The sequence below is a fragment of the Pelobates fuscus genome, chromosome 2 (assembly GCF_036172605.1).
Source record: "Pelobates fuscus isolate aPelFus1 chromosome 2, aPelFus1.pri, whole genome shotgun sequence".
Taxonomy (NCBI): Eukaryota; Metazoa; Chordata; class Amphibia; order Anura; family Pelobatidae; genus Pelobates; species Pelobates fuscus.
Window position 1 is genome coordinate 157,152,623 of NC_086318.1, and position 25,252 is coordinate 157,177,874.

At 41.5% G+C, this 25,252-nt stretch overlaps 1 protein-coding gene across 3 annotated transcripts in view; it reads left to right on the top strand.

Annotated features, from left to right (window-relative positions):
* The window catches only part of FAM131A (family with sequence similarity 131 member A), a 55,655-nt gene extending 36,049 nt beyond the window's left edge, over positions 1–19,606 (top strand). For all 3 annotated transcript variants that reach the window (XM_063442891.1, XM_063442892.1, XM_063442893.1), the window contains 4 exons: positions 6,834–6,927; positions 8,179–8,361; positions 11,382–11,510; positions 18,394–19,606. In XM_063442891.1, coding sequence (XP_063298961.1) covers positions 6,834–6,927; positions 8,179–8,361; positions 11,382–11,510; positions 18,394–18,797 — 810 coding nt within the window. In that variant the 3' untranslated portion in view covers positions 18,798–19,606. The remainder of the gene's footprint in view (positions 1–6,833; positions 6,928–8,178; positions 8,362–11,381; positions 11,511–18,393) is intronic.
* The last annotated feature ends 5,646 nt before the right edge of the window (positions 19,607–25,252 follow it).

Genomic DNA, 25,252 nt, shown 5'->3' on the forward strand with positions numbered 1-25,252 from the left:
AGAATTCACAGTTAGTTCTTCTCAGATCAATCAGTCCATGTTGACCTTAATAATCTGTTCTGGAAGTTTTCTAGCATTTGTATATGAATAATTCAAGTTAAGTTAGAATTGCAAGATAACTCTGCATGTGTAAGAATCAGAATCATTTCATTAAAATTAACGAGTAATAGCTACGTCAGTGTGTGGATCCTTATCTTAGGAGGAACTATTGTTTTCTTCAAATAGCATGACTTTTTATCTGAAAAACCCTAAACTTTCTTTTACCCACAAACCTTCTCACAGTCTCTGTAGAGTTGAGTCAACAATCAAGCTTTATTTCTTATTTTATGTCCTTATTGGGAACTTCTGGGACAAAAACTCAGTTTAACGCAAGGTTTCTTATCCATGATTACAGAAAGCATGGCATTTTACGTTTGGAATAGTCTAATCAAAATCTGGACTTAAATCATATTAACATGTTGTGACTGAAGTACGCTGTCTTGGCAAGTCCTTAAATAACACCAAACTGGACTAGGTAGATATTGATTAATAAATCAAAACTCTTCAAAACTAGAGGTGTGATATTCACCACCAGTTTCAAGAAACACATGGTTAAGGTCATATAGACAGGTGCTGTTGCTAATATTGGTGCTGCCCCTATTGCCATAGCAAACATTTAGGAGCAGTTAGAGATTACCTAGTGCTCTTCTCAATACCCAGAGTGCTCCACCTCTTGAAATGAACACTTCTGCATTATCAATGTGTATTCCATCTAGCATGGAAAGTAGTGATTGGCTGAGATTGCTGGTGGTTAGTTGACTCAGTGCATAAATGGACATAAGTGACACTGATAATGCAAATATATTCATTTCACATTATCAATGCAGCTGAAGAGGGGGCAGTCTCTGGGTGCTGCAGAGAGATCTCTTGTTTTTTTTATTTTTTTTATTATTCCACCCCTGAATTGTTTGACGTAAAACTATGGTACAGCACTCAGAGACTCTAGGCAACATTACCACTACACTGAGCTGTAGCATCACATATATGTTCCATATTTTTGTATTTAATGTTTAGTCAGCTGTTGATAAGAAATACTGAGGATTAGGTTTGTGTGTCATTTATTTAACAAGACTAATTTCATTTTTAAAGAATTATCATTTGTATTATAATAAAACTGTAGATGCAAAATGTGTCGCAGGTTTAAAGGGTTTAAGAATATTTAATTTCTTACAATATTCTTATGGGAGCAATTGTAATTGACACAAGCAATTTCTGTGATAGACCCTGTAGTCTAATAGGATTGTATTCTACTGAGACCTTTCTAAGTTGTAATAATTTTGTCTAAATTGTTTCTACCATTCAGGGCCGGCGCTACCATTAAGGCGGACTAGGCAGCCGCCTAGGGCGCCCCTTGGGAGGGGGCGCCGCCAGGAGCGCCGGCCCCCCTAATTCTGCAGCCGCCCGAGCGCTCTGTAGAGAGCCTCAAGCGGCAGCAGCTTCGCCCGGGCTGGTGCGTCCATGAGGGCGCACCGCCCGGGCGCAGCATGAAGAGAGGAGCTGACAGGAGGGAAGCGCTCAGCGCTCCCTCCTGTCACTCCCTCACTGTAGCGTGGCCGAGCCCTATATGATCTGCCGGTACAGGGAGCATTTGTCTCCTGTACCCGGACGGACTAACAGGAAGTGAACACTGAGTGTTCACTTCCTTTTAGTCCGGCCGGGTACAGGAAACAAAAGCTCCCTGTACCCGCGGACAGTACAGAGCTCGGCCACGCTACAACATAGGTAGGGGAGGGGGGAATAAATGGAGGGGGGGGTATAAACGGAGGGGGGGGGGAGAAATAAATGGAGAGGGAGGGAGGGGGGAGAAATAAATGGAGAGGGAGGGAGGAGGGGAGAAATAAATGGAGGGGGGGAAATAAATGGAGAGGGAGGGAGGGGGGGCAGGAGAAATAAATGGAGAGGGAGGGAGGGGGGCAGGAGAAATAAATGGAGAGGGGGGGGAATAAATGGAGAGGGAGGGAGGGGGGAAATAAATGGAGAGGGAGGGGGAGGAGAAATAAATAGAGAGGGAGGGGGGGAGAAATAAATGGAGAGGGAGGGGGGGAGAAATTAATGGACAGGGAGGGGGGGAGAAATAAATGGACAGGGAGGGGGGAGAAATAAATGGACAGGGAGGGGGGAATAAATGGACAGGGAGAATAAATGGACAGGGAGGGGGGAATAAATGGACAGGCAGGGTGGGGGGAATGAATTGAAAGGGGGGGAAATAAATTGACAAGGTGGGGGGGAAGTAATTGACAGGGAGTGGAATTGACGGGGTTAGGAGGGGGAATGAGAGTGGGGAGGGGAGAAGAGAGTGACGAGGGGGGGGGGAGAGAAGAGAGTGACGAGGGAGGGAGAGGGGGAGAAGAGAGTGACAAGGGAGGAGGGAGAGATTGACGTCCATCACACACACACAATGCACCCCTTGCACACAGAAAAACACACAATGCATTACACACACAGACACACACACACAAGCAATTCAACCCTTACATACAATGCATCCCTTACACACACACAGAAACACACAATGCATTCCTTACACACACTCAATGCACCCCTTACAGACGCACACACTGCATCCCGTACATACACAGAAACACACATTGCAGCCCTTACACATACAAACACAGATTCACACAATGCATTCCTTACACCACATATCAGGACATCCCCTACTCCTGTGAACAAACTATTTGGTGGAACATGAAGGTGGAACCTGGGGCCCAGACCATGAGCTGTGTAAAGGGCCTTTAAAAAAATTGAGCTGCTTTCCGTTCTCCCAGAACACAAACAGCCTTGCACCGGCCCTGGGTGGGGTTGTGAAAGATCTCATCTTTTAGAATTACTATCAGTAAATAAAAGAGGTATAAGCAGAAAGCAAGGAGGAAAAAGAATGCAAAATAAGTGTAAGTACAATGACTGTCTCCTATCAGTAAAGTTTGAGGAATTGAAGGTAGCTGTTTCATTTTGGGGGTCGTAAATATTTAGCAAAGACCCGTTTAGTTGGCATCTCCACTCGGTGTGCAGCAGCTGAGAAGTGCAGTTGAAGGTAGCAATACCTACCTGAAGGTTTCCTTCCATGGTGCCTCCCTCTTTTTTTATTCTTCATCTCCTTAGACTTCATACCCCAGGATCCCAAGGATCCCAAGCACTTCCTTATTTCCTTCCATGCGCATGTATGAGAGCACAGCACAGAAGTCATTGGCGGATCCCTCAGGTTCCACCATAGACCAACTCACGAGACATGCGAGGAGACATAAGTTGACAGCGGAATTTCTGCCTTTTGTCAAATGATTTCATCTTCATGCTTGACCTTCAGATAAAGTAGCCCATTAAGAAATACCAGCAGTGTCAATATGAGTATTTCCTAAAGATTAAATCTTGAAATAATCATAATTGGTATTATGGTTACAGAAACGCTTAAAAAATCTTCTATCCACTTCCACAGATCAGTCTTATTAATAACTGCAATGCTTATCGTATTACACTAATATATGCTGCAAAGTGTGAGTTTAACTACTTGTAGACTTGTAGAATTTAAGTTATTTTACTTTTTTTATTTGACTTGCTTTTTCTGAAAACTTTAGGTTTGTATACTTGCGTTATAGAGTTAGCAACCAGGCGGTTGCATGGTGAAATACATATGGTGCAAAATAACCACACAAAAAAAGTAATTTGCACAGGAAATCTGGACAGATGGCTATCTTCTTAACAAATGGTAATGGAATGATCCCTGCTGTGATGTAAACTACAAGCCAGCCAGAGACATACCACTCCTCTGAGATCAAAGCGAGCTTAGTATGCAAGTGTGGACATTGCAACAGAATCAAACTGACCCAATCAAGGGACATATGGTCAAGTAAAAGTCAGCTTTGATTCCCAGGACAACAGCGCCATACGCAGGCATTTGCTCATCTGATTCATATCAAACATCTGTAATAAATGTTCCTTATGTCAGGACATAATTCGCTTGGACTGCCTTTACAGTGTGTCAAGAAACGTTTAGGGAAATCATAACTTGGAAAGCACATCCTTTGTTTCTGCAACATTTTTATACAGTGACTTTTATGTCTTTTTCTCTCGATTTCATAAAAAAAATTAAACCGTTTAAGAAAGGCATACAAGGACAGCACGCAAATAGCACGTGCCTCTTGTATGTGCATAAAGACAATAACGAATGCACTCCAAATGGGACGTGTTTATTGTTACAAAAAAATAGTGTAAAAAAATAGAAATGTGAAGTTTCTGGATTTTATGAAAAAAGAACAATACTTTGCAACTTCAGCAGTTCTTATCAAATCAAATCAGTATTTGGTGCAGCCAATAAGAATACTCCCATTATTGTCAATAGCAGTCAAGCATAGACAATAGACCCGTACCTATCATTGGCTTATAGGGTGTGTAGTTCAGTACTTGGAAGCATTTATATCCAGTCAGCGCCATAGTTAGGCTCCATTGCAATGGAGGTGGGTACAAGTGCTTGTATTGGCAGAGGAGAGGGCATAAGATTTATCTTGTGTGACATCAATCACTGAGAGATTCGGAATAGTTTGAACAAGATTTACAAAATGCTGCAGTTATAAACAAATTTGTGAGACAGTGGCAGGGGACATTCTTGTGCATGGCAGATAATGGTTCTAAAATCAAAATGTGGGGGTTGTTTACACACATATGGGTTTCTGCAATTTTGAGTACATTATAATTAAAAAGAATAACGAGGGATCTTGCAATGATTTCATTATTTACTTAAATAATCAGCCTGGGCAAAACGTTATTTTCATATTTCTCGGAAAACATAGAAATGTATAACAGGGAATTGGTATGTTCATAATTTTTTTTCTATAGGTTTTAAACCATTTTGGGTTTTAAATATGTTTTGGGTTCCACAGATAGAAGTTATTTGTGGCAGGTTCACTCAGTGATACAGTAGGATCTTCTTTAAAAATGTTGATTTAAAAAGTCTATGTCATTACATCAGTGCATAATATCTGGACAACAGTGTTACCATTATAGTTCTGTTAAAAATTATTATTGGTATTATTGGTATTTATATAGCACCAACTTATTCTGTAGCGCTTTACAGTGTTATAAAAGGGGGACATTTTACAATAAATTAGACAATTACAAAATGTTACAGGAGCAATTGGTTGATGGGGACCCTGCTCAAATGAGCTTACAGTCTACAGGGTTTGTTTGCTCTTTGGTAACAATGCTGTACCCAGTGCTTTAATGTAGCTGAGAACCCTCTCAGTACTAGGTTTAAGGCTGGTTACGGTTATAGGAGCTTATGGGTAAAAGCTAGAGGGTTTTTAGGGGTAGGGCAGACTTAACAAAGGCACAGAGAACACCACTACAGCTCATCAGCTCATTGTAGTTCTTATGGCTTAAGGTATTTTTAGGTACACTCATCCTGTTTTCTGTTGAATGTTTTTTGAGTGATTAACAAAACCAGGACTGAACAGCCCAGTGATTTGAATAACCAGGGTTCTCCCAGTGCTTGCAGCCTCTCATTGTCTTCCAAGGTTAGACAACTATGGATGGATAAAATGGATGGATAAATGGAAAGGAAACTTTTTTTGTGTGACCGGGTGCAGTAGGAGAGAGGCCAGACTTTAAGTGTCAGGAAAGATTTTTGACAAACTTTAAAAGTGGTTTGACAAAAATCAGATGGACTGCACCCAAAGACTCTTTGCACGATAACCACTACAATAAGCTGTAGTGCTTATGGTACTTATTGTGCCTCATTATGATTAGGCTTAACCTTGCTGAGAACCATGGGACTTACGGTCCACAGCATCTTGGAGGGAGGTGCCCCTAAACCCAAAGTCTGCCGTGGGTGTAGGAAGGACTAGAGGGCTTTAAGCTGATGCTTAAAGCCCCCTAGTCCTTCCTACACCCACCCTTAACCTTAATCTCCCCCTAACCTGAACCTCAGTCTAGTAGTGACAGAGTTAATGCGTTTCTTTGGTATTTCAGCATTGCTATAATGTTCTTGCTTTTTAGCTTTTTATATTTTAACTATGTTTCAATATGTTTACACTGCTCTAATATGCATTTTTCAGGTTGTACCCACTTAATCCAAAATCAGAAATGTCTTAAACTGGTGACTGCTTGTGTCTGGGTGCTGTGTGTACTGTGTATAATTATGCATAATACATAGAGTTATGAGAAAATCCTTGTGTATTGTCTGTAAATTTAAGTAATTCTTGGTAATATTTGTCACAGATCCCGTCTGCCACTGTCAATGTACAACCATATGGGATAATATCCTGCGTTCGTAGCTCCTACTGTGCTCATTCCTTAGTATTGCACCCTCTTCTGTCTCTTTCACTGTGTAACTGTGTACATACCCTTCTCTCTCAGCTTCCTTCTATATCTTCCACTGTATGTGATTGCTCTCATGTCCAGCTCTTGTAGCTCCCTTCTGTGTGTGTCTCTAGGGCTGATATCTGTTATCACAACTCATTGCTGCTTCTGTTACAATGTCTCCTTAAGGGTTCATACCAGGCTGCTGCAGCTTCCTTCTGTCACTGTGTCTTTCTGTGTGATGATACCTGGCTACCACATCTCTTTACTGTCCTTGTCACTGTGTCGCTCTGCACGACTCTGCACGTTTCATATTTTATTATAGCTTTCCGTCATGGCAACCTTCCGCTGCTCATCTTTACTCCTTTTTGTCTCTGTCACTTGTTACCCTGCATACCATTCTGTACTTGTTTAATTATGCGTCTGTCACTGCTTCATTCATCAGGATCATATATGAAGGCCACAACTCTCTTTTGATGCCCAATTTGTTTCTTTTGTGATAGTTAAATGTTGAAGACACAAGTGAGATGTTGCCCAAGTCTCGACGAGCACTCACCATCCATGAGATCACGGCCCTTGCTCGCTCCTCTCTGCACGGTGAGGCCATTGCTTTCGCACACATGCTTTGATGTACAAGAATTGTAGAAGCTTATATCTTTACAGCCGATAGACACACATACAGCACAATATAGAAACTGTCTGACAATGAAAGAAGTACCAGCAGGGCTTCAAAACAAAAATTCTGGCCAGCAAATTAACAGAACAGGAAAGAGCTGTATTGGTGCTTTATTTATAGAATTCTTGTGTAATGGTAATGATGCATTAACTGCACATTCTGAAGACAACACTAAATATTTTACATTAAACCACTTCATGCTGAACTGATTGGTGTGAAATTCTATTTTGTGATGGTATTGTTAATTGACGATGCTTGATAGATTTGGAAGTGTAACTGAAGCACATCCAGGAGGCACTTTTAGAGGGTGTGCGGAAACACTGAGCAAGACCTGGGAATGGATTGAGAAATCAGGTTTCTCGTTAAAGGGGTTTCATGTCTTCTAAGTTAATATATGTTGATTATCAGGTTACACCCCTGTCTACATTCAAATTATCCAAATTGCTTACAGGCCCTCTACCTTTTGTAATACCAGCTCTGCATCATGTGTACCTGGCCCTGATTGTTTTAAGAACCATGACTCAAAAATAATGTTCCTGGCATCGCACCCCATACAGTCTGAATCTTAAGTGGCCATATATGTTTCTATAATTTATATATGAAAGAAGCGAAAAGATCTGGCGCTCACAAATTCCCAAAACAGCTATTTTTTTTGTTCGGAACCCACCAGCAGCATTTCAGTCCCAGTAAGTTAATTTCTCGAGCCTTGAGGCTCATGCTTGAGAAAAGCCTCATTGGGACTCAAACATTGCCAGGGGGTTCTCATTAAAATAATTGCTGTTTTGGGATTTTGTGAGTGCCAGATCTTTTTTGCTTCTTCCATATCTATTTTAGGAATGCGGGCCTGAACCCGAGTGCACAGAGATTGCCATCTCACTGACCAATTGGTTAATTTCTTCTCTTTTGTATTCTATTATACCATTTATACAGACCTGCACATGTATCAAAGCTATTATCCGTTAACAGTCCAACAAAACATATATGTAAAAAAAAATGCAATTATAGAGGTTTGTTTTGATAAATGTAATAATATCAGCAACACGCAAGCTACATTACACATAAACACATGCTAAAAGGACTGGGCAGTTCAACCCAAATAATGACATATAGACAGCACATGTGAGTGATGGCTCCAATCTTGTTTCCCTTACTTGTTTCTTTTGTACTCCCAGGAATATCCCAGGTGGTGAAGGACCATGTAACCAAGCCAACAGCAATGGCTCAAGGTCGTGTGGCACACCTGATTGAGTGGAAGGGTTGGAGTAAACCCAGCGATTCTCCGGCTGCTCTGGAAACTCACTTCAACTCATACTCACATCTGAGCGAGGGCGAGCAGGAGGCAAGGTTTGCAGCAGGTGAGGCAAAGGTGACCAAAACAGAAAACAAATGCAAACATGCAGTGGCATACTAAGGGGGAGGGGGGGGGCAGAGAGGGCGCTCCGCCCCGGTTGCCACTCACTAGGGGAGTGCCAGGGGTGAATTTTCATGCCGCTTGCAGGAGTCTCCACATCCAGCAGCAGCATGTCCTCTGTTCTCGCGATCCGCGAGAGTGTTGCCACGCATTGCTATGGCAACCCGCGGCAAGGCTCTCTCGGATCGTGAGAACAGAGGACATGCTGCTGCTAGATGTGGAGACTCCTGGGCCCCTCTTCACTGGACAACCATACTGTCCCCGTCCCCCCTCCCTGGAAACTGGTAAGAGTCCAGGAGTAGGGGAGTGACACACACAAACAATACACACTGCTCACTATACACACTATACACACACACAGCATACACAATTTACACACACACACACTGCATACACACACACACACACATACACACACACACTGCATACACTACACAAACACACTGCATACAATAAACACACACACACTTATAACTGTGTGCCTGTTTATCTGTATGTGTGTCTGTATATGTGTATCTGTATGTGTGTCGGTGTATCTGTGTGTCTGTGTTTGTATCTGTGTGCCAGTGTATCTGTATGTGTGTCTGTGCCTATGTGTCTCTGTACATGTGTGTCAATGTGTGTCTGTAAGTGTGTGTGTTTATATCTATATTTGTGTTTGTATCTGTGGGTCTCTATCTGTATGTGTGTCAGTGTTTGTCTGTATCTGTGCATGCCTGTGTTTCTATGTATCTGCATGTGTATACCTATGTGTCTGTGTATCTGTATGTGCCAGTGTGTCCATCTGTGTGTCTATGTATCTGCATGTCTGCCAGTGTGTGTACATTTGTGTATATGTGCATACATCTCAGCATTTCGCCAACACTACTCACTAATACACCCCTGCATCAAAATATCAACACTACATAAAAACGCACCACATATTCAAAAAACACATTACACAAAAATGCACGCCTGCATTCACATGCCAACACTGCATGCAAACACACCCCTACATTCACTCACACATACTTCATACAAAAACATGCTTACATTCAAACACACAAACACTGCTCAATGCTAAATACATAAAAAAAATGCAAACACTGCTCAATGCTAAATACATTTTTTTTTTAAAAATGTGTGAGTGTTTTTTACATTTCAAAATTGGGGGGATGGGGCAGGGGGTATGCCAAATGCTCCAGGTACGCCCCTGCAAACATGATAGCAACTCATTCCATTGCATCTACCAGAAGATCTACATTAGTTCTACAGGTTTTGTTCTATCACACAATGCTGCTGCTGATTCCCCTTCTGTCTGTTAAACTTATTGTAACTAATATAACTGTGCTTATGTGTTCCACTGTTTGCTGTTCTTAGAGTCATACTCTCAATGCCAGTCGTGATTGCTCCATTCACCTTTGCTTAATAGTTCTCTATTTGCCAATCCTTTTATTCTTGGTTTTCTTGGCTATTGCCATCTCTTTAGCTGCTCTTTTATCCCAGTTTTTTCTCAACACTTCTCTTTTTGACATTTTGATGATAAATGTATTGTCCATGACATTTGCACCCCCACTCTTTTAGAATTTATTGTTTGCGTTGTCTGCTAAGCTGGGAATTGTGAAGAATTGAATGACACATTTTAGAGACATGCAGCCAAGATGCTATATTACTGGGCTGGAGATTTCTTTTTCAGTTCAAGTATTCATTACTAAAACTAGCAATTCCTTTGTTAGTTCTCTGTAATTAAATGTTCCATAAATATCTCTCCAAAGGAAACCAAAACTCTCTCACTCGGAACAGAATCAAAGTGGGAAAAAGCAAACATAGAAGTGGAGAGAAGGAACCAACATTTGTTACACAGTTAACACCAAATTTGTGCTTACTGAGAAATGTGAAATGTTTGGTTGTTATCTCAGTTGGAAATTGTATTGTAGAATTTTTTTCTCATATGGGCTATTTTGGACTAATAGTGGAAAGTTCTGATCAATTACCAACATTTGCCGATTCAGTAACTACTGAATAACCCTACCTGTCTATTGTGTGTTTCTCTAATATGTCTTAGTTCTCTCTGTCTGTCTATGGCTTTTTTTCATTCCTCGTATTGTTCTGCATGTCCCTTACCTGTACTATTCAGTGTCCTACTCTTGTATTTGGTCTATGGTCAGTATTTCCACATTGAAGTTTTCTGTTGTTTCCAGGCCTTGCGTTTCTTACATATTTCCCATCATTCCATATGATTGCAAAGTTTACGTATAGTCCCTTGTCTGTATGTGTTTGGAAGGAACAGAGAGATCAATAGTTCACTCCTCGGTCTCTGCTCCTGTGTTATTTTGTGCTGCTCCCTGGCTGCGCTGTCACATCCTAGGCTGAGCAGTTTCTCTCGCTCTGCCATAGCGCTTCCCTATTGGGTGGGAGCCAAGGAACTTTGCCTTGCGCTGTTTTTGTGTGGGCATCCGCGCTATATAAGAGGATAAATCTCACAGACCGCCAACAAAAATAAATATAAAGTTTATGCAGCTTCCCTCTTTCCCATCCTTTATGCAAATTAACTTTAATTATGTTGTGGTCTTTATTCGGAATGTTAATTTGCCTGCCTAGATAAATGGGGGGTAAAAATTATAGATGGTGTTATACTGGCTATTAAAAATCCGCAATGCTGTGTTTTCTTTCCCCTGGGTGTTAAATGCCAGGGATATGTTACAAGTTATATGATAAGTTATAAATTTGTATTGTAAATCATTTTTTTTAAATTAAATATGTTTTTAAATTCCTTACAGTAAAAACTATGGCCTTTCTCCAAACATTTGTTTCTGTGTTTCTGTATTTTATTAATACTGGTTTAAGTTTCCTTTCCATAACACATAACAATCCACACCGTGCTTATTTCTTTCCTTTATTCGGTTTCTGGTCTCTGCTATACTTTTCTTGAACTCTTGACAAGTTCACGTAACAACTGCCTTTCGTTCTAACTCATTGTTTCAGGTGTAGCTGAGCAGTTTGCTATTGCAGAAGCAAAGCTCCGTGCCTGGTCTTCAGTTGAGGGTGATGATTCGACAGATGATTCGTATGATGAAGATATGTTGCCACCAATGGATCCATCCCAGCCCACAGGTAAATGTGGGACATATATGTGACATGCAAGTAGACTCCTGAGGAAGGAGAGCAAGATATTAAACTGGGCTAGGAAAGTTTCCAAAAACGTCAGGAAGCTTTGCATGCTAAAAGAGGCCTTGGAATGGGAAGCTGGTTCTAAAAAAAAAACCACACTTTAGACAAGGACATTGAATGCTGGGTATAAAGTAAAAATAAGATAAATTGGTTAGGTCAAATAGATTTGGGGTGGGAAATAAATTGTTCCTGGAAAGTAAGTAAACTGGAAAGAATGACGCTTAAAGGATCATTAAAGGGTCAGGAACACAAACATGTATTCCTGACCCTGTTGTGGACAGAAGAATTAAACCAAAATAGCTATTTACTAATGTCTATTTATTCTGTGTTCACTATGTTAAAACTGGCTGCTAGAGTAAATATTCCCTTCCCCCTTTATGGTTCAGTCATTATTTCCTCTGCAAGTTTCTTGTTACACATTCTTGTGTTAATAGGTAGCCTCCTTTGCTAACTCCTCCCCCACTTCCTTTGTGCCAATTCCACGTGCAACAAAATGGAGAATCACTGTTAAAGTAACAAAGAAACTACTCACTTCCCCTTTCTTCATGTATCCAAGCCAGAGCTGGAATATGGGGGGAAGAGCTCTGTAATGAAGACATCACATCCTGTAGGGTGGGACCCTTTTTGAATGTTAACCAATTGTTGAATTGATATTGTATGTTTAAACTGTGACGTATTTTTGCTTTAAGAAGGAGACCCCCCTCTGGGGAATAAAGCATTCCTTAGTATTTCACTGATCAGAAACTTTGTCTCCGGTCTAGGGAAAGCGTGCACGCATTCAATCAATCAATTTGGAAGGTGTAGATAGACAAATAATCAAAGTTTTCTTTGATCCAAAACAACCCTATAGTGTTAAAACCACCATCTAGCCCCCCTGGGCCACTCATGCCTCCATAAATATAGCAACATCTTTCTGTATTCAAGCTTGAAGCTGTAACTCTGCATGCTGTTAGACAGAAAAACAAGCAGTCTGCTGACATCATCAGAAGTGGTAGCCTGATCCAATCACAATGCTTCCCCATAGGATTGGCTGAGACTGACAAGTAGGCAGATCAAGGGCAGAGCCAGCATGATTCAAACACAGCCCTGGCTGTGATGAAGTGCCCTTCGCCACTTGTTCCTGGAGGGGACTACTGGCTAGCCTCCTGACTTCCGACTATGGCCCCTGTGCTGATAGCTGTATTTTACCCTGCAGAAAGGTTTATTTGTGTATTTCTGCCGGGGCGTTCGGGACTTTCAGTATGTGAGTAGTGCTACCCAAGATAGCTATGCCATGGAGCCTATTCGTGTAACGAAAGACTATGGAAAAGACTTTGGCTCCATGGCGATTGAACTGTATGTATGTGATCTTCGCGCCATTCGGTAATAATGTGCGCTCAGATCTAAGCTATCTGGGGATATGTTGCATGTATATGTTTTATGTAGTAATTGTAACATTGTGTAATTTTATGTCTTTTTGTAACCATGTGGTTAATGGAGTCTTGCCTCTGTCCTGGGAGATAATTTGATTACTTCCCAATTATCTCCAGAATAGAGAGGAGGGATTGTGATGTCACTGTGGGAGTGTTTTGTTTGTATTGTCTGTGATTGGCTAATATCCAATATGTGTCCCATTGTTCCATCAGGTCCCCTAGGGGAGTGTCCACCTGGTGGACACTTGCATAAATACCAGGCAGGTAGTCCTCAATAAACCAGACCTACTTGCACCTTTCTTGAAGCCTTGGCTCATGCTTGGGGGAAGGGATACCTACACTCTGGGGATTGCTATAATCACTTACTCCCCAGAGTAAGCTCTTGTAAGAGCTTGATTTGTTCCTGCTACGCTCTCTGGATTTAGGAGAGGTTCACCCACTGGGAGCTGGATCCTGGTCGTGGATCCAGGGTGGGTGAGAGATGGCGAGACCCCGGTGCAGCTGCATCGCTGGAAGTGGAGTCCGCAGTGCTGATGGTGTCGGTTGGAGTGCTCGGAGTACTCAGCAAGCACTAGGAGCATCGATTGGCGGAGGTACTCAGTCGGAGTGCCAGCGGTCCGTCACACTGGCCAATCAGCATCTCCTCATAGAGATGAATTGAATCAATAAACCTCTATGAGGAAAGTTCAGTGTCTGCATGCAGAGGGAGGAGACACTGAATGTTTGGATGCATTTTAGGCAGCTATAACCCAGGAAGGATCTCTAACAGCCATCTGAGGAGTGGCCAGTGAAGTTATCACTAGGCTGTAATGTAAACACTGCATTTTCTCTTAAAATACCGTGTTTACAGAAAAAAGCCTGAAGGTAATGATTCTACTCACCAGAACAAATTCAATAAGCTGTAGTTGTTCTGGTGACTATAGTGTCCCTTTAATAAATGTCTGGAACCTTTGCACAACAAAAGGGACTGTGAAAGGGAGACGTAGCTGAATCTCTGATGCTTCAGAGGAGAGTAAAGAAATAGAAGGAGACTAGGGTGAACAAAGAAAGTTATGGAAGGAATGGAGGAGGAGAGGGAAAATATATTTGATAGATTATAGAAGGTAAGACGGGTTAGAAGTAAGGGTGGTAGGAAGAAGCTAAGGTATTTCAAGAATGAGGAGCAAGACAATGTAATGAGTAACAATTGAGTCTAGTTCCTGGTTTGGAACCTTGTGATGTTTACAGCTGTGATTCTTAGTATTGTTATGGATTGTCATTATTATTTACCATGAACACCCACCTACACTTCAACACCGAATGTTTCTATTTTTCACATTATGTATTTATAGAGAATATTGTTATTACGCCTAAGTATCATTTCAATGTATTTCTAATTTGGCTCAGACGCCCCATGGATTGCAAGTAGCAAGTTCGTGAAACCTTATTGATTGCTAATTCTAACACGAACTATGGTTGCTGGTTGCTATGGTTACATATTCTTCCAAATCAGCCTTTTGGTTAGAAATGTGATTCCATATATAAATTTGCTAATTTTGTGGTTTATTCACTAAACTAACATTTGAGCAGATTGTGCTGATATTCCAATGGTTAACTGCCTCCATATTAAAAAAGCTCAGAGCATGTTCAGAATTAGGCTCGTTTTCACTTTCGTAAAGACTCTGAACGATGGCTATCTATTACCTAGCATCCATAGAAAATTCATTACGTAAGGCTCAAAATTCCCATTCACACACTAGCAATTGGCAAATGAAAATTCAGCTATATCAAGTGTGCAATGGGCCCTCCAGGTATGCAGTGACAATCAACTTTCAGGACTATCTAATTGTGTAGGACTTGAAATGAAAAATAACTAAATGTATATATTGTAATGGTACCTAGGACCCATATGAAATCTAGAGAAAAGGTTGATTGGGAATCCCCAGGCCCCGTATTTTGGTTTCAGGGGTTAATAACATGCAGGAACAATGCAGTTCCATTGCCTTATTGCCTGTGACATTTAAAGATTAGAAAGAACCACTGGGTTGTGGTCCTAAACAAGACAGGGGTCCAAACCCGAGCTTCCTCCTGGGCTTCACCCAGTATAGATCTTAACTTTTTAATCTCGATTTTTTTTAAAGGTTTACACCAGTATCACTGCTAAACACCACGTGTCTTGGTGTCAAAATGTTTCTGATACTAAAAGCAGATATATTGAAGCAAACCCATCGAGTTCTGAATCTTCTCACATGATCCCTGTTACCAACATTAGGGTTGGGATTTCTCTAGTGTTTCAAATTTACGATACACTGTAGTGATGTACAGTACTTTTTTTTTCAGATATGAAAGATCCACTACTAGCTAAAATATCTGTACTGTTCTCATGGAAGTATACAAGTCCTCTTTAGCATGCGGCAGTTTTAAAGAGGTTATTAGACACACAGCTGCACTTCAGAATGTCGCGCCTTGAAAAGATAATTCCATACATGCAGCCTTTCTACAGCGCTGGAATGATTGCTACATGCACTCAGCCTTGTTTCAGTGCTAGAATGGGTCCTGCACACACACAGCTGGGCTTCCAAATTAAAATATCACCATTGTTATTCTTTGTTTTATTGTCAAATTCAAAGGTTACATACTACACGTATCTAACGAAATATTAGCTTTAATAAATTCAGTAACGTATGATAAATCAGCTAACTGTATACCCCATATACAGTTTCACACCTTCTGTTACATATGCCCCTTCCAGTAATTATATCTGGGCATGCCTACATATGGATAAGTGTGTGTGTGTGTGTGAATGCATGTATATGTGTAGTGTGTTTGTGAATGTACATGTATGTGTGTGGATGTCTGCTTTTGAATGTGGATATTTTTCAGAATATAAGACACACCCATATATATTAAAATAGGAAATTTAATTGCAGTAAAGCTATGTTTATAGAGAATGTAGTGTGCGTATAGGGGTTGTAGCAAATGTGTATATATTTTAGTGGATGTAGTCGGGGATGTGGTGTTTGTTTAGGGAATATAGTGTATGTATGTAGAGAATGTATTGTTTGTGTGTGCAGGGGATGTAATGTGTTTGCTCAGAGAATACAGTGTGTGTATGTGTATGTAATATGTGTATTTAGGGAATATAGTAAATGTGTGTGTATATGGAATCCAGTGTGTTAAGGGAATGCAGCATGTGTGTGTGTATAGTGGATGATGTGTGTATAATGTGTATGTGAAGTTGTGGGATGGGATAGGGTATTATTATTACCGTATTTATTTATTTTAATGTGCAAATTGCATATTTTAATACCATTAAGTTGCAAGTTATATGGGGATTTTTATTTTATTTTATTTTTTATAAATCTTTATTTTTCATTGCAATAAAGAATACAAGTGTTTGGTATGGCCACAACAGCCGTGTTAAAATATTCAACAATCAACATTTAAATATGGTATATGTCCATACATGTTGCACCTTTTTATATATAGGTAAAGGTCAGATAGGTCTTAACGAGTTGTAGTAGGTTGGCATTAAGGGTTTATAACCCTCCGAGGTCGTCTGCAGCGCTGTTGGGGCCAGGTTTTGTCAAAGCTAGGTGGACAGGGGTGCATTCTGGGTTTTCTTCAGTGGTTATACCTGGCGTCCCTGTAATAGCCTGTTAAGGTTGGACCCCCACAGTTTTGAGAGCAGTCGGCCCTCTGTGTCTAGGAGTGAGTCGCTGAGGTTTGCGCTGCCTTATGTCTTGTAAGTAGGTGTGAGGTGTGCATGGGCTGGGTGATATGCTATTGTCTGTGACATTTGTTATGTGTGAGGCACAGCTAGTCTATATAGTCTGGGTGAAGTGTGGCCTGTGTGAGCGGTTGTGGTCCGACTATGTGATTTGCAGGTTGCAAAGGCGTGTGAGGGCAGACCAGTAATGGGCTCACATAGGGAGGCTCCATGGAGTGAAGCACCCCTGTACCTTGGGGCCCAGGGGGTGGGGGGGGGAGGGGTGCAATATCATGCACCAGAGCACAGAGACCCAATCTCTGGGTGTGGCAATCATTTCCTACCGGCTTGGTGGGTAAGGTAAGGCAATTAACTTGTGTGAAATATGCCCTGCTATCGGTATATGAGGGCTAAGTAAAAGAAATCAGTAACATAAGATAACATAACATAAAGTGTCCCGAAGTTAAAACAGAACTTTGTGGCAGTAGTCTTGTGGTCAGGTCGCGTTGCCTCGTTTCCCTCTGGGTGTGGGGACGTCTGTGTCCTCCATGGGCGTAGTTCGAGGGCGGGTGGCGGCAGCTTCAGGTTGGTCAGCTAGGCCCAATGTGGCTAACAGGGCTGGGCCCTCCTTGGGATCTGAGGCCTTATAGTTTTGTCCTTCCTTAGAGACCCAGAGGGCTTTTGGTGTTGCCCATCTATAGGTGATCCCTGCGTTCCGCAGCTGTGCGGTGAGTGGCTGCATTGATTTGCGCCATAAGAGTGTGTCTCTGCTTAGATCCTGAAAAAGGAATATTTGGCTTGTGTCAAAGTCATATGGGGTTTTTCCCCGAAAAGCGGCCATGAGTCCCAGCTTGTCTGTCATCGAGGAGCATCGGAGGATGAGATCGCGTGGTGCCAAGGTGGGTGGGGATAGGGCATTATTATGTGGGTGTGATAGATGAGCAATTTAATATTTTTCTGTTATTATTGTTTTTATTTAAATGTATTTTATTTTAAGTTTATTCCCCCACCCCACTTTTTTGTCCAGGAAAGGGTGACATGATAATCCATGATGGTCTGGTGGTAAAGGACTCTAGCTTGTACCAATACCAGGTGCAGACTAAGTATGCTTTTCTTGCGAGTTCTGGCACTGTGTAGCATCATGATGTTGCCATGGTATTTTCAAAGCTTGCGGGAAGGATAATCTGTCTGCACCTGGTGGAGGTGCATGGTAGAGTTTCCTTGGCCACCCTTCTGCAACAGAAGGGAGCATTGGGCTGGTGAGGGAGATCTTTGATCTCTGTATATATGTAAATATATATGTATGTGTGTGTATATATATATATATATATATATATATATATATATATTAAAGGGATAAAAAACCTGCATTCTATATTATGTAAAAAAATGTATGTGTGTGTATAATGTGAAAGCATATATATGTAAGCTCATTTAAACAGGGCCCTCAACACCTTCTGTTCCTGTGCGTTCAACTCATCATGTTGCAAATACTTTTCTGTTAATTTACCTATTGTAAAGCACTGTGGAATTGCACTTTATAAATTAAAATAATAATGTACATATGTATGTTTGTCAATGCACATGTGTATACTTAAGCTTTTCATGCAGAGCTTTCTTCTTCACAATGTTTGTGTTTATTTATATAAACTTCTTACAATGAGAAATTGACCACTCTGACCCCTGATGAGTGTATGACTTAATGCTGTTGTCTACCATATTGCAGATTTTCTGGGCCCTGTGCAGAAGGATTCAGTATCGTCACGTGTGTGCTGTTGTGACAGTGACTCCTCACACACCTTGTCCCCTGAGACTCTGTGTTCCAGCCTATGCAGCTTGGATGAGGAGCCACTTCTCTTGGCATCTCCTACTCAGGTGACTGAGGAGTCATTGCTGACCAAGCCCCAGCAAGTTCATGGTCCCTATGATCGTCTCCATGATATGGAATGCGAGGACTCTTCATATTCAATGTCCTTCTCTGAGTCCTGTCTAAGTCCCAGTGAGGACGAGCTCATAACCTTCCCTGCTATAGGTCGGGGATCCGGGGGCCTCAGTTTGTGCAGAAAGGGCTCAGACGTAGTGTCTTCAGGTGTGGTATCTTTGGATGAAGATGAAGAAGATCAACCCTGAACTGTGCTCAGATTGCCACTATTATCATCCCAATGTTCCCGTTTTCTTATTTCATTTATTTTCTTTCTTTGTTAATTTATTTTTTATTTGCCATGACCCAAAGAAATCCTAAAACAACCAGAGGGCATTAAATCACCCAACAAATGCATAATTTGTCTTTTACAATCTTAAGAAAACTTATTCAACCTCTTTTTTTTTCTTTAATATATTATAAACATGCCTTTTCATTCTCACTCATTTTATGTCAACCCCTATTTTTTTTTCCTTTTTCACATTCCCTTCTTCATTTTATACATCTCAGTCGCTCATAAACTATCTTTGCCTGTTTTCTATATTTGATGCATTTGGTCTATTTTGCATGAATCTTGCCCTCTGTCACCATGCTGGCTAGGTGGGGGGCTCTAAGCTGTTGTGTGCATGTCTTGCACCCCACACAATGCCACCTCCAATTTCCTGATTCTTGCACTGGTGGTCGGGCCCCTACTAGGGCTGACAGTGGTGCAACTGTTGACCCTGTCATGTTCTGGACTTGTTTGCAATTTGAAGTTCCTTCTTCTGCTGTACCACAGCAGTATCAGATGTTTGGGACAGTGGGGGTTATTATGGATTCTATGACATTGGTGCAACCTCAGGACTTAAAAATGACTTACGGAGCTCCGGTGATACTGTGGGGCCCCTCCTTTCTGCGGGCTCTTGGGGGGGGGAGCATGCTGTGTGCGGGGGAGACCCTTCTTTTCTAGCGTTTTGTACATGTCTGTTTGCTGCTCTTGAAAGGTCTCGTGCGGTAACATCAAACGTTTGTAACTCAATTTCTTGTGTCTGTCAAAGTATCTGACCAACTGATTATATCCTCCTCTAGGCCAGTGGTTCTACAAAACATGCCAAGTACTACCTGTACCAGAACTCCAGCATTTTCATGTTCAAACACAAATATGTCAACAAGATCGAGTGGTTTCAATTAACTCAAATGGATTCAGGCAGAAAAAAACACATTTTGTCTTATTTTCTTAGGAGATTTGAGTAGTATTAATCTAGTCTTTTAAATCATTACTTTGCAGAACATGAACACACACTGATGTGAAGCGTAAAGGCCAGCTTTGCATAATATAGAAATATTTGTGTGTATGACTACTTATGAATACCAGACGCAAACTGATTATCAGGACACAGACAGGTTTTTACTCTTTGCCAATGCTATTCTCGTCCACATTTTACACATCTCAGATATTCTGGAGGTATGTATCTGGTTGGGGCAAATGTCACCGTTGGCAGTGTGACCTTTTTATTTATGCACTGCAATGTTATGCTGACGGCTCAGGTCTTCGCTTCAGAAAAGGCAATTATTACCACATTAATAATGAAAGAGTACATAAAATATGAATACATGTTTAATTTGCATATTGATACAAAGGTGCGTTAATTATTAATTCTTTGTTCTGGAGTTTCTGTTCAACCAATATGCACCCACCCAATATGATGGTAGGTTATCAATATGATGCAGGTACATAAGTTGGTTTCATTGTGAGATGCAAATAGATCATTAATTTAATGCCTGTATAGAAAGGGCTGAAAGTGAAAATGAATTGTCAGAGAGAAGTTATATTACACTCCCATGGTTATAATAAAAAATAAAAAAACAAACACAAAAAAAATTATTTTACACTGCCAGAAAATTTTTTGGGGTTCCTAGCAAAACCATAAATCAGGCTTTCCTCTAGAAATATACTTCTCTACTAAATATACTTCTCTACTGTGATACATATACACACTCTCTGACTCTGACTCTCTCTTCCATGCAAACATAGATCAACACTGACAGACACACATATACACTGATCATCCAGAACATTACGACCACTGGCATGTAAAGTGAATATTATTGACTAAGTCATTGCAATGGCACCTGTTACGGGGTTACGGGGTGAGATTTATTAGGCAGAAAGTGAACAGTTAGTTCTTGAATTATATGTGTTGGAAGCAGGAAAAATGGGCAAGCGAAAAGATCTTAGTGACTTTGACAAGACCAAAACTGATGGCTAGACACCTGGGTCAGAGCATCTCCAGAATGGCAAATCTTGTGTGGTGTTCCCGGTATGCAGTGCTTAGTATCTACCAAAAGTGGTGCAACAAAGGACAACCGGTGAACCAGCGTTGAGGCCATGGGCTCCAAATTTATATTAATGTAGGGGAGGCGAAGGCTAGCCAGTCTAGTCCAATCACACAGGAGAGCTACTGTAGATCAAATTGCTGAAAAGCTTGCTAGCTATGATAGAAAGGTGTGAGAACACACAATGCATCGCGGTTTGCTACTTATTGGGCTGCTTAGCTGCAGATCAGTCAGAGTGCACAAGATGACCCCTGTCCACCGCCAAAAGCATCTTCAATGGGGGTGTGAGCATCAGAACTGGACCATGAAGCAGTGGAAGAAGATTGCCTGGGCTGGTTAATCATGTTTTCTTTTAGATCAGGTATGTGTGCATCATTTTCCTGGTGATGCAGGATCCAGGCAGCAGCATGCACTATGAGGCGAAAGCAAGCTAGTGGAGGCTGTGTAATGTTCTGCTCTGAAATCTTGGGTACTGGCTTTCATTATGATGTTACCACCTACCTAGAGATTATTGCAGACCACGTACAGCCCTTCATGGCAATGGTGTTCCCTAATGGCAGTGGCCTCTTACAGCAGGATAAAGTACACTGCAAAAAAATGTTCAGGAATGGTTTGAGGAACACGACAGAGTATGCAAACTCTCTGGATCTCAATCGGATTGAACATGTGTGGGATGTGCTGGAACATGGAGGGCCCACCATGCAACTTGCAGGACTTTAAAGATTTGATGCTAATCGCTTGGTGCCAGATACGACAGGACAATTTCAGACAAGTTCTGGAGTCCATGCCTTAATTCATCTAAGTTGTTTTGCCAGCACGAGGGGCACCTCTACCATATTTAATGTTGTGGCTGATCAGTGTATACTGTCATATTATTCAGCACTGCTTACCACACACTGCTTATAGAAGTTCTGTTCCACACAAGATTTACAGTTCTAGTCTATTACATTCATTACTTCGTCTAATATAGAAATGCCTATATCTGTCTATTACCCGTGTGTGTGGGAACCAGAGGTGTCCAAGCAACAAGGTATTTGCTTTTTTACTAAACAATGAATTATGGTGAAATGAAAACCAGAATTTAGGCTAAACTATCCCTATGCTACCAGCAGCAAACTATTGAGGTTAATATATACCTCAGATGTTACACCTATAGATGTTTGGGTATCGTTGAAAACTCAAGGAATGTAAATGTAGTCTGATAAGGGTATTTGTTTAAAGGAGAACTGTCACCTCAAAACTATTTTTAATATAATAATACTTTTATCAAGTTTTGAAAGGAAATTGATTTTTTTTTTGTATTCTTTATTTTTGACGTGCAGGTGATTACAAAGCATAGACAGACGCCACAACAGCGTGCTCTTATATTTAGACATAGGCTAAACAGTGGCATGAAGGGTTTGCACATTTTTGTTTTAAAAGAAACATAGTAAGCTAGGCACATGTGTCTAATCAATTATAAACTATTTACATTAACTGCAATAGGTTATCGACAGTGTAGTAAGCTAGTCAGCTTTGTCTAAACAGTTATGCATTGACTACATTGGGTTGTCTACAACATAGAAAACTGGGCAGTTATGTCTAAACGATTTTATACTATTTGCATAAACTACATTGAGTTATCAACAGGCTGTAAATAGAAAGTCGTTGGTACAGTGAGCGTCACACATTGTGATAAAGCCCCCCAATGGGCCCCCGGGTATGTCATAAATGTACCCTTCAAGGGAGAATATAACCACAGAGAACATCAGAAATATACTCATCAAGTAACGCTAGAGGTAGTGGTATGATGCCAGTCAAGGACATTTGCAATGCTCTGCCCCATGGTCAGCCAATTCCATGCTGGGGTGCTTCTGAGTCCAGCTTTGAGAGACTTGTTCTCCGAAGACAGCCAGGCAAGCGGGGTGAGCAATGCTGGTTTGGTGGTTTCTGTGAGGCTATTCCCTGGGACCTCTGAACCCAGAGTGTGTCGGCGTGTCGGCTCGTTGGATACCTCGATGCTGCTCGTGTTACTGTGCCGGGCGGGAGTGCGCTCCGGGAGAAGCTTGAGATCCTTCCTGTGGGTTCTTTTGCCTGGCGCGCCTCGTGGCACTTTTGCGGTTTTCCCGAACTCTGGGAGGGCCTGCCGTGTTCTGCCGCACGTTTGGGCCTTGCGCTTGTCCGCCCCTCCGGCCGACTCGGGTCAGCCTCGCCCCGCCGGGGCTCCTGCTGCTCCCAGGCTTGAGGATGAGGAGGTCTTTTTGTTAGGCCGGTTCCGGGAGCGTGCTCCAGAGGTGGCCCCTTGTGGATGCTTGTCTGCCATGATGGTGTTATTAAAGTGGGTCATGGTGTCCCGCCGCTTGTCCCTTTGGGGCAAGCAGTGTGGTAGGTTCGTGGACAAAGTCTCTGGCGGAGAGGGGTTCATGCGGGCCTCTAGTTTCTGCCAGAAGGCTTGGAATATTTTGTTTAGCCGGAGCTCCGTCTCATGCTCCGCATTGCTTGTGTCATCGGTGGGGCAGCCGTCGGCCATTTTGTGAGCCACATGGAGAGTTTGTTTGGGGTTTTGCTGCGTTGTTGCTTGATCATAGCTGTACAGGGAGGACTTATGGGGGTAGACCGGGATAACCCCCACCGATCCAAGGGGGGGGGGGGGAACAGGGGCTCTCGTGCTGATTTTCGGCGAGTTGCAGCAGTGTGAGGGCGGACGTCCCTCCTGCGCCTATACTGGTGGTAGGCCTCACCATGGGTCCAGGTGTTTGCTGCTTTGGCTGTTGCTTGTGTGGCATCATTCTGTGCCCCTGGATGTCACATCTCCGTTTGTGGCCTGTTTGCGTCGAGTAATCGCCGTTTTAGTTGTGAAATTCAACTTTTTCTGTCTCAGATAGCTGGAGCTGTTAAGGCTTGCTTCTTTCCAGCTCTGCAGTCAGGCCCCACCCCCGAAATTGGTTTGTTTTTAAATTAAGTATATGTAAAAATAAAATGAGAAACACTCCTCCTTACCTTTAGTATGTGACAGGATCCTTCCACCATATACGTGAACCTCAGACAGTAGTTTAACATCAGCAGTTAGTCTCTATGGTTTTCCCTGCTTATATGCGGGGTGTGAAGCAAGGAAGACCAGGGAGACTAACTTTAGGCTCCAAACACTGCCTGATCAAAAGTAGTTGAACTGGACCATTGTCGAAAGAATGTTTCCAATTTAGCTAATTTGACCTTTCATAAAACAATTCTGAATTTAGTGAATAACCCTGCATCTATTATGATAGCTTTTTACATTATTAATTTAGGGTTTGAATTTACCCCAATTTACTTTGTACAAATCTTGTAGGTTATTGCAATATATAAACGTTCTTTATCACATTATCCTGTTTAGTGTACTTTACGTAATTTGTGCTTAACATGTTACAGACTTCCGGTTTTATTCACTATATAGTGAGTTAGAAATATAAATTCCCCCAATTTAGGCCACAACCAATACACTGTTTTTTTATGTATTTTTGTTATTTTATCTAGTTTTTTTAAAATGGCTGTTTTGTTCAAATTTTGCAAAGTAGTTTCAATTCACTATTTCATGCATAAACCCTGTTGTCCATAGAATTGAAAAGTCACTACTGGGTCACAAAAACCATAAAAGTGCACTAGAAAACAAAACAAATTGGATGTACAGAAAACCTACATACCGCTAATGAATAGAGAATTAATGGCATGACTTGCAAGCAATGACAACACTCGTTGAGGTAAGTGGACTAAAATGGAATGGGCACGCCATGTATCCTTAAAGGATCGAGGTGCTTGGTGAACACGTGCCAACAAGCAATATTCTGTCGAAATGCCGATCTTAACGAAGCACATCTAGATAATTCCTCACTCTCTGTGGATATGACAAAAGCAAAAGCTCCAATTACTTGACCTGCACTAATTAGTTGTGGTCTGCTTGCTTCATATAAGCAGAAATACATGGCCAAGATATGTTCACCGTGTTGCAGTTGATTACATTCTGTAAACTGTAGCATAATACAGAATGCATATGAATTAGCTAATGGCAGTCAACAAAACTGCTTCGTTGTGTCATTCTACATCTTTATCGGAAAAACTAAACACCTGATTTTCTTCCCTGTGACAGTGGTTTCAGTCCCTCTCTATAAGAAGTCATTATGGAGGACAGCTATATAGTAACGGTATTAATCCAGCCTTTCAACAGTCATATTATAGAAGTATAAATCATAATGGAAAAAAAAGCCAGGATTGGCTCCATCCACCCTGATCGTGTTGCTCAATATGCATTGAGCATATTTGGCCAGTAAAATATGTGTCTCGTCGACTGCTCATGGAAATCATTTACTAAATAAACATGTACACCCACCACAAA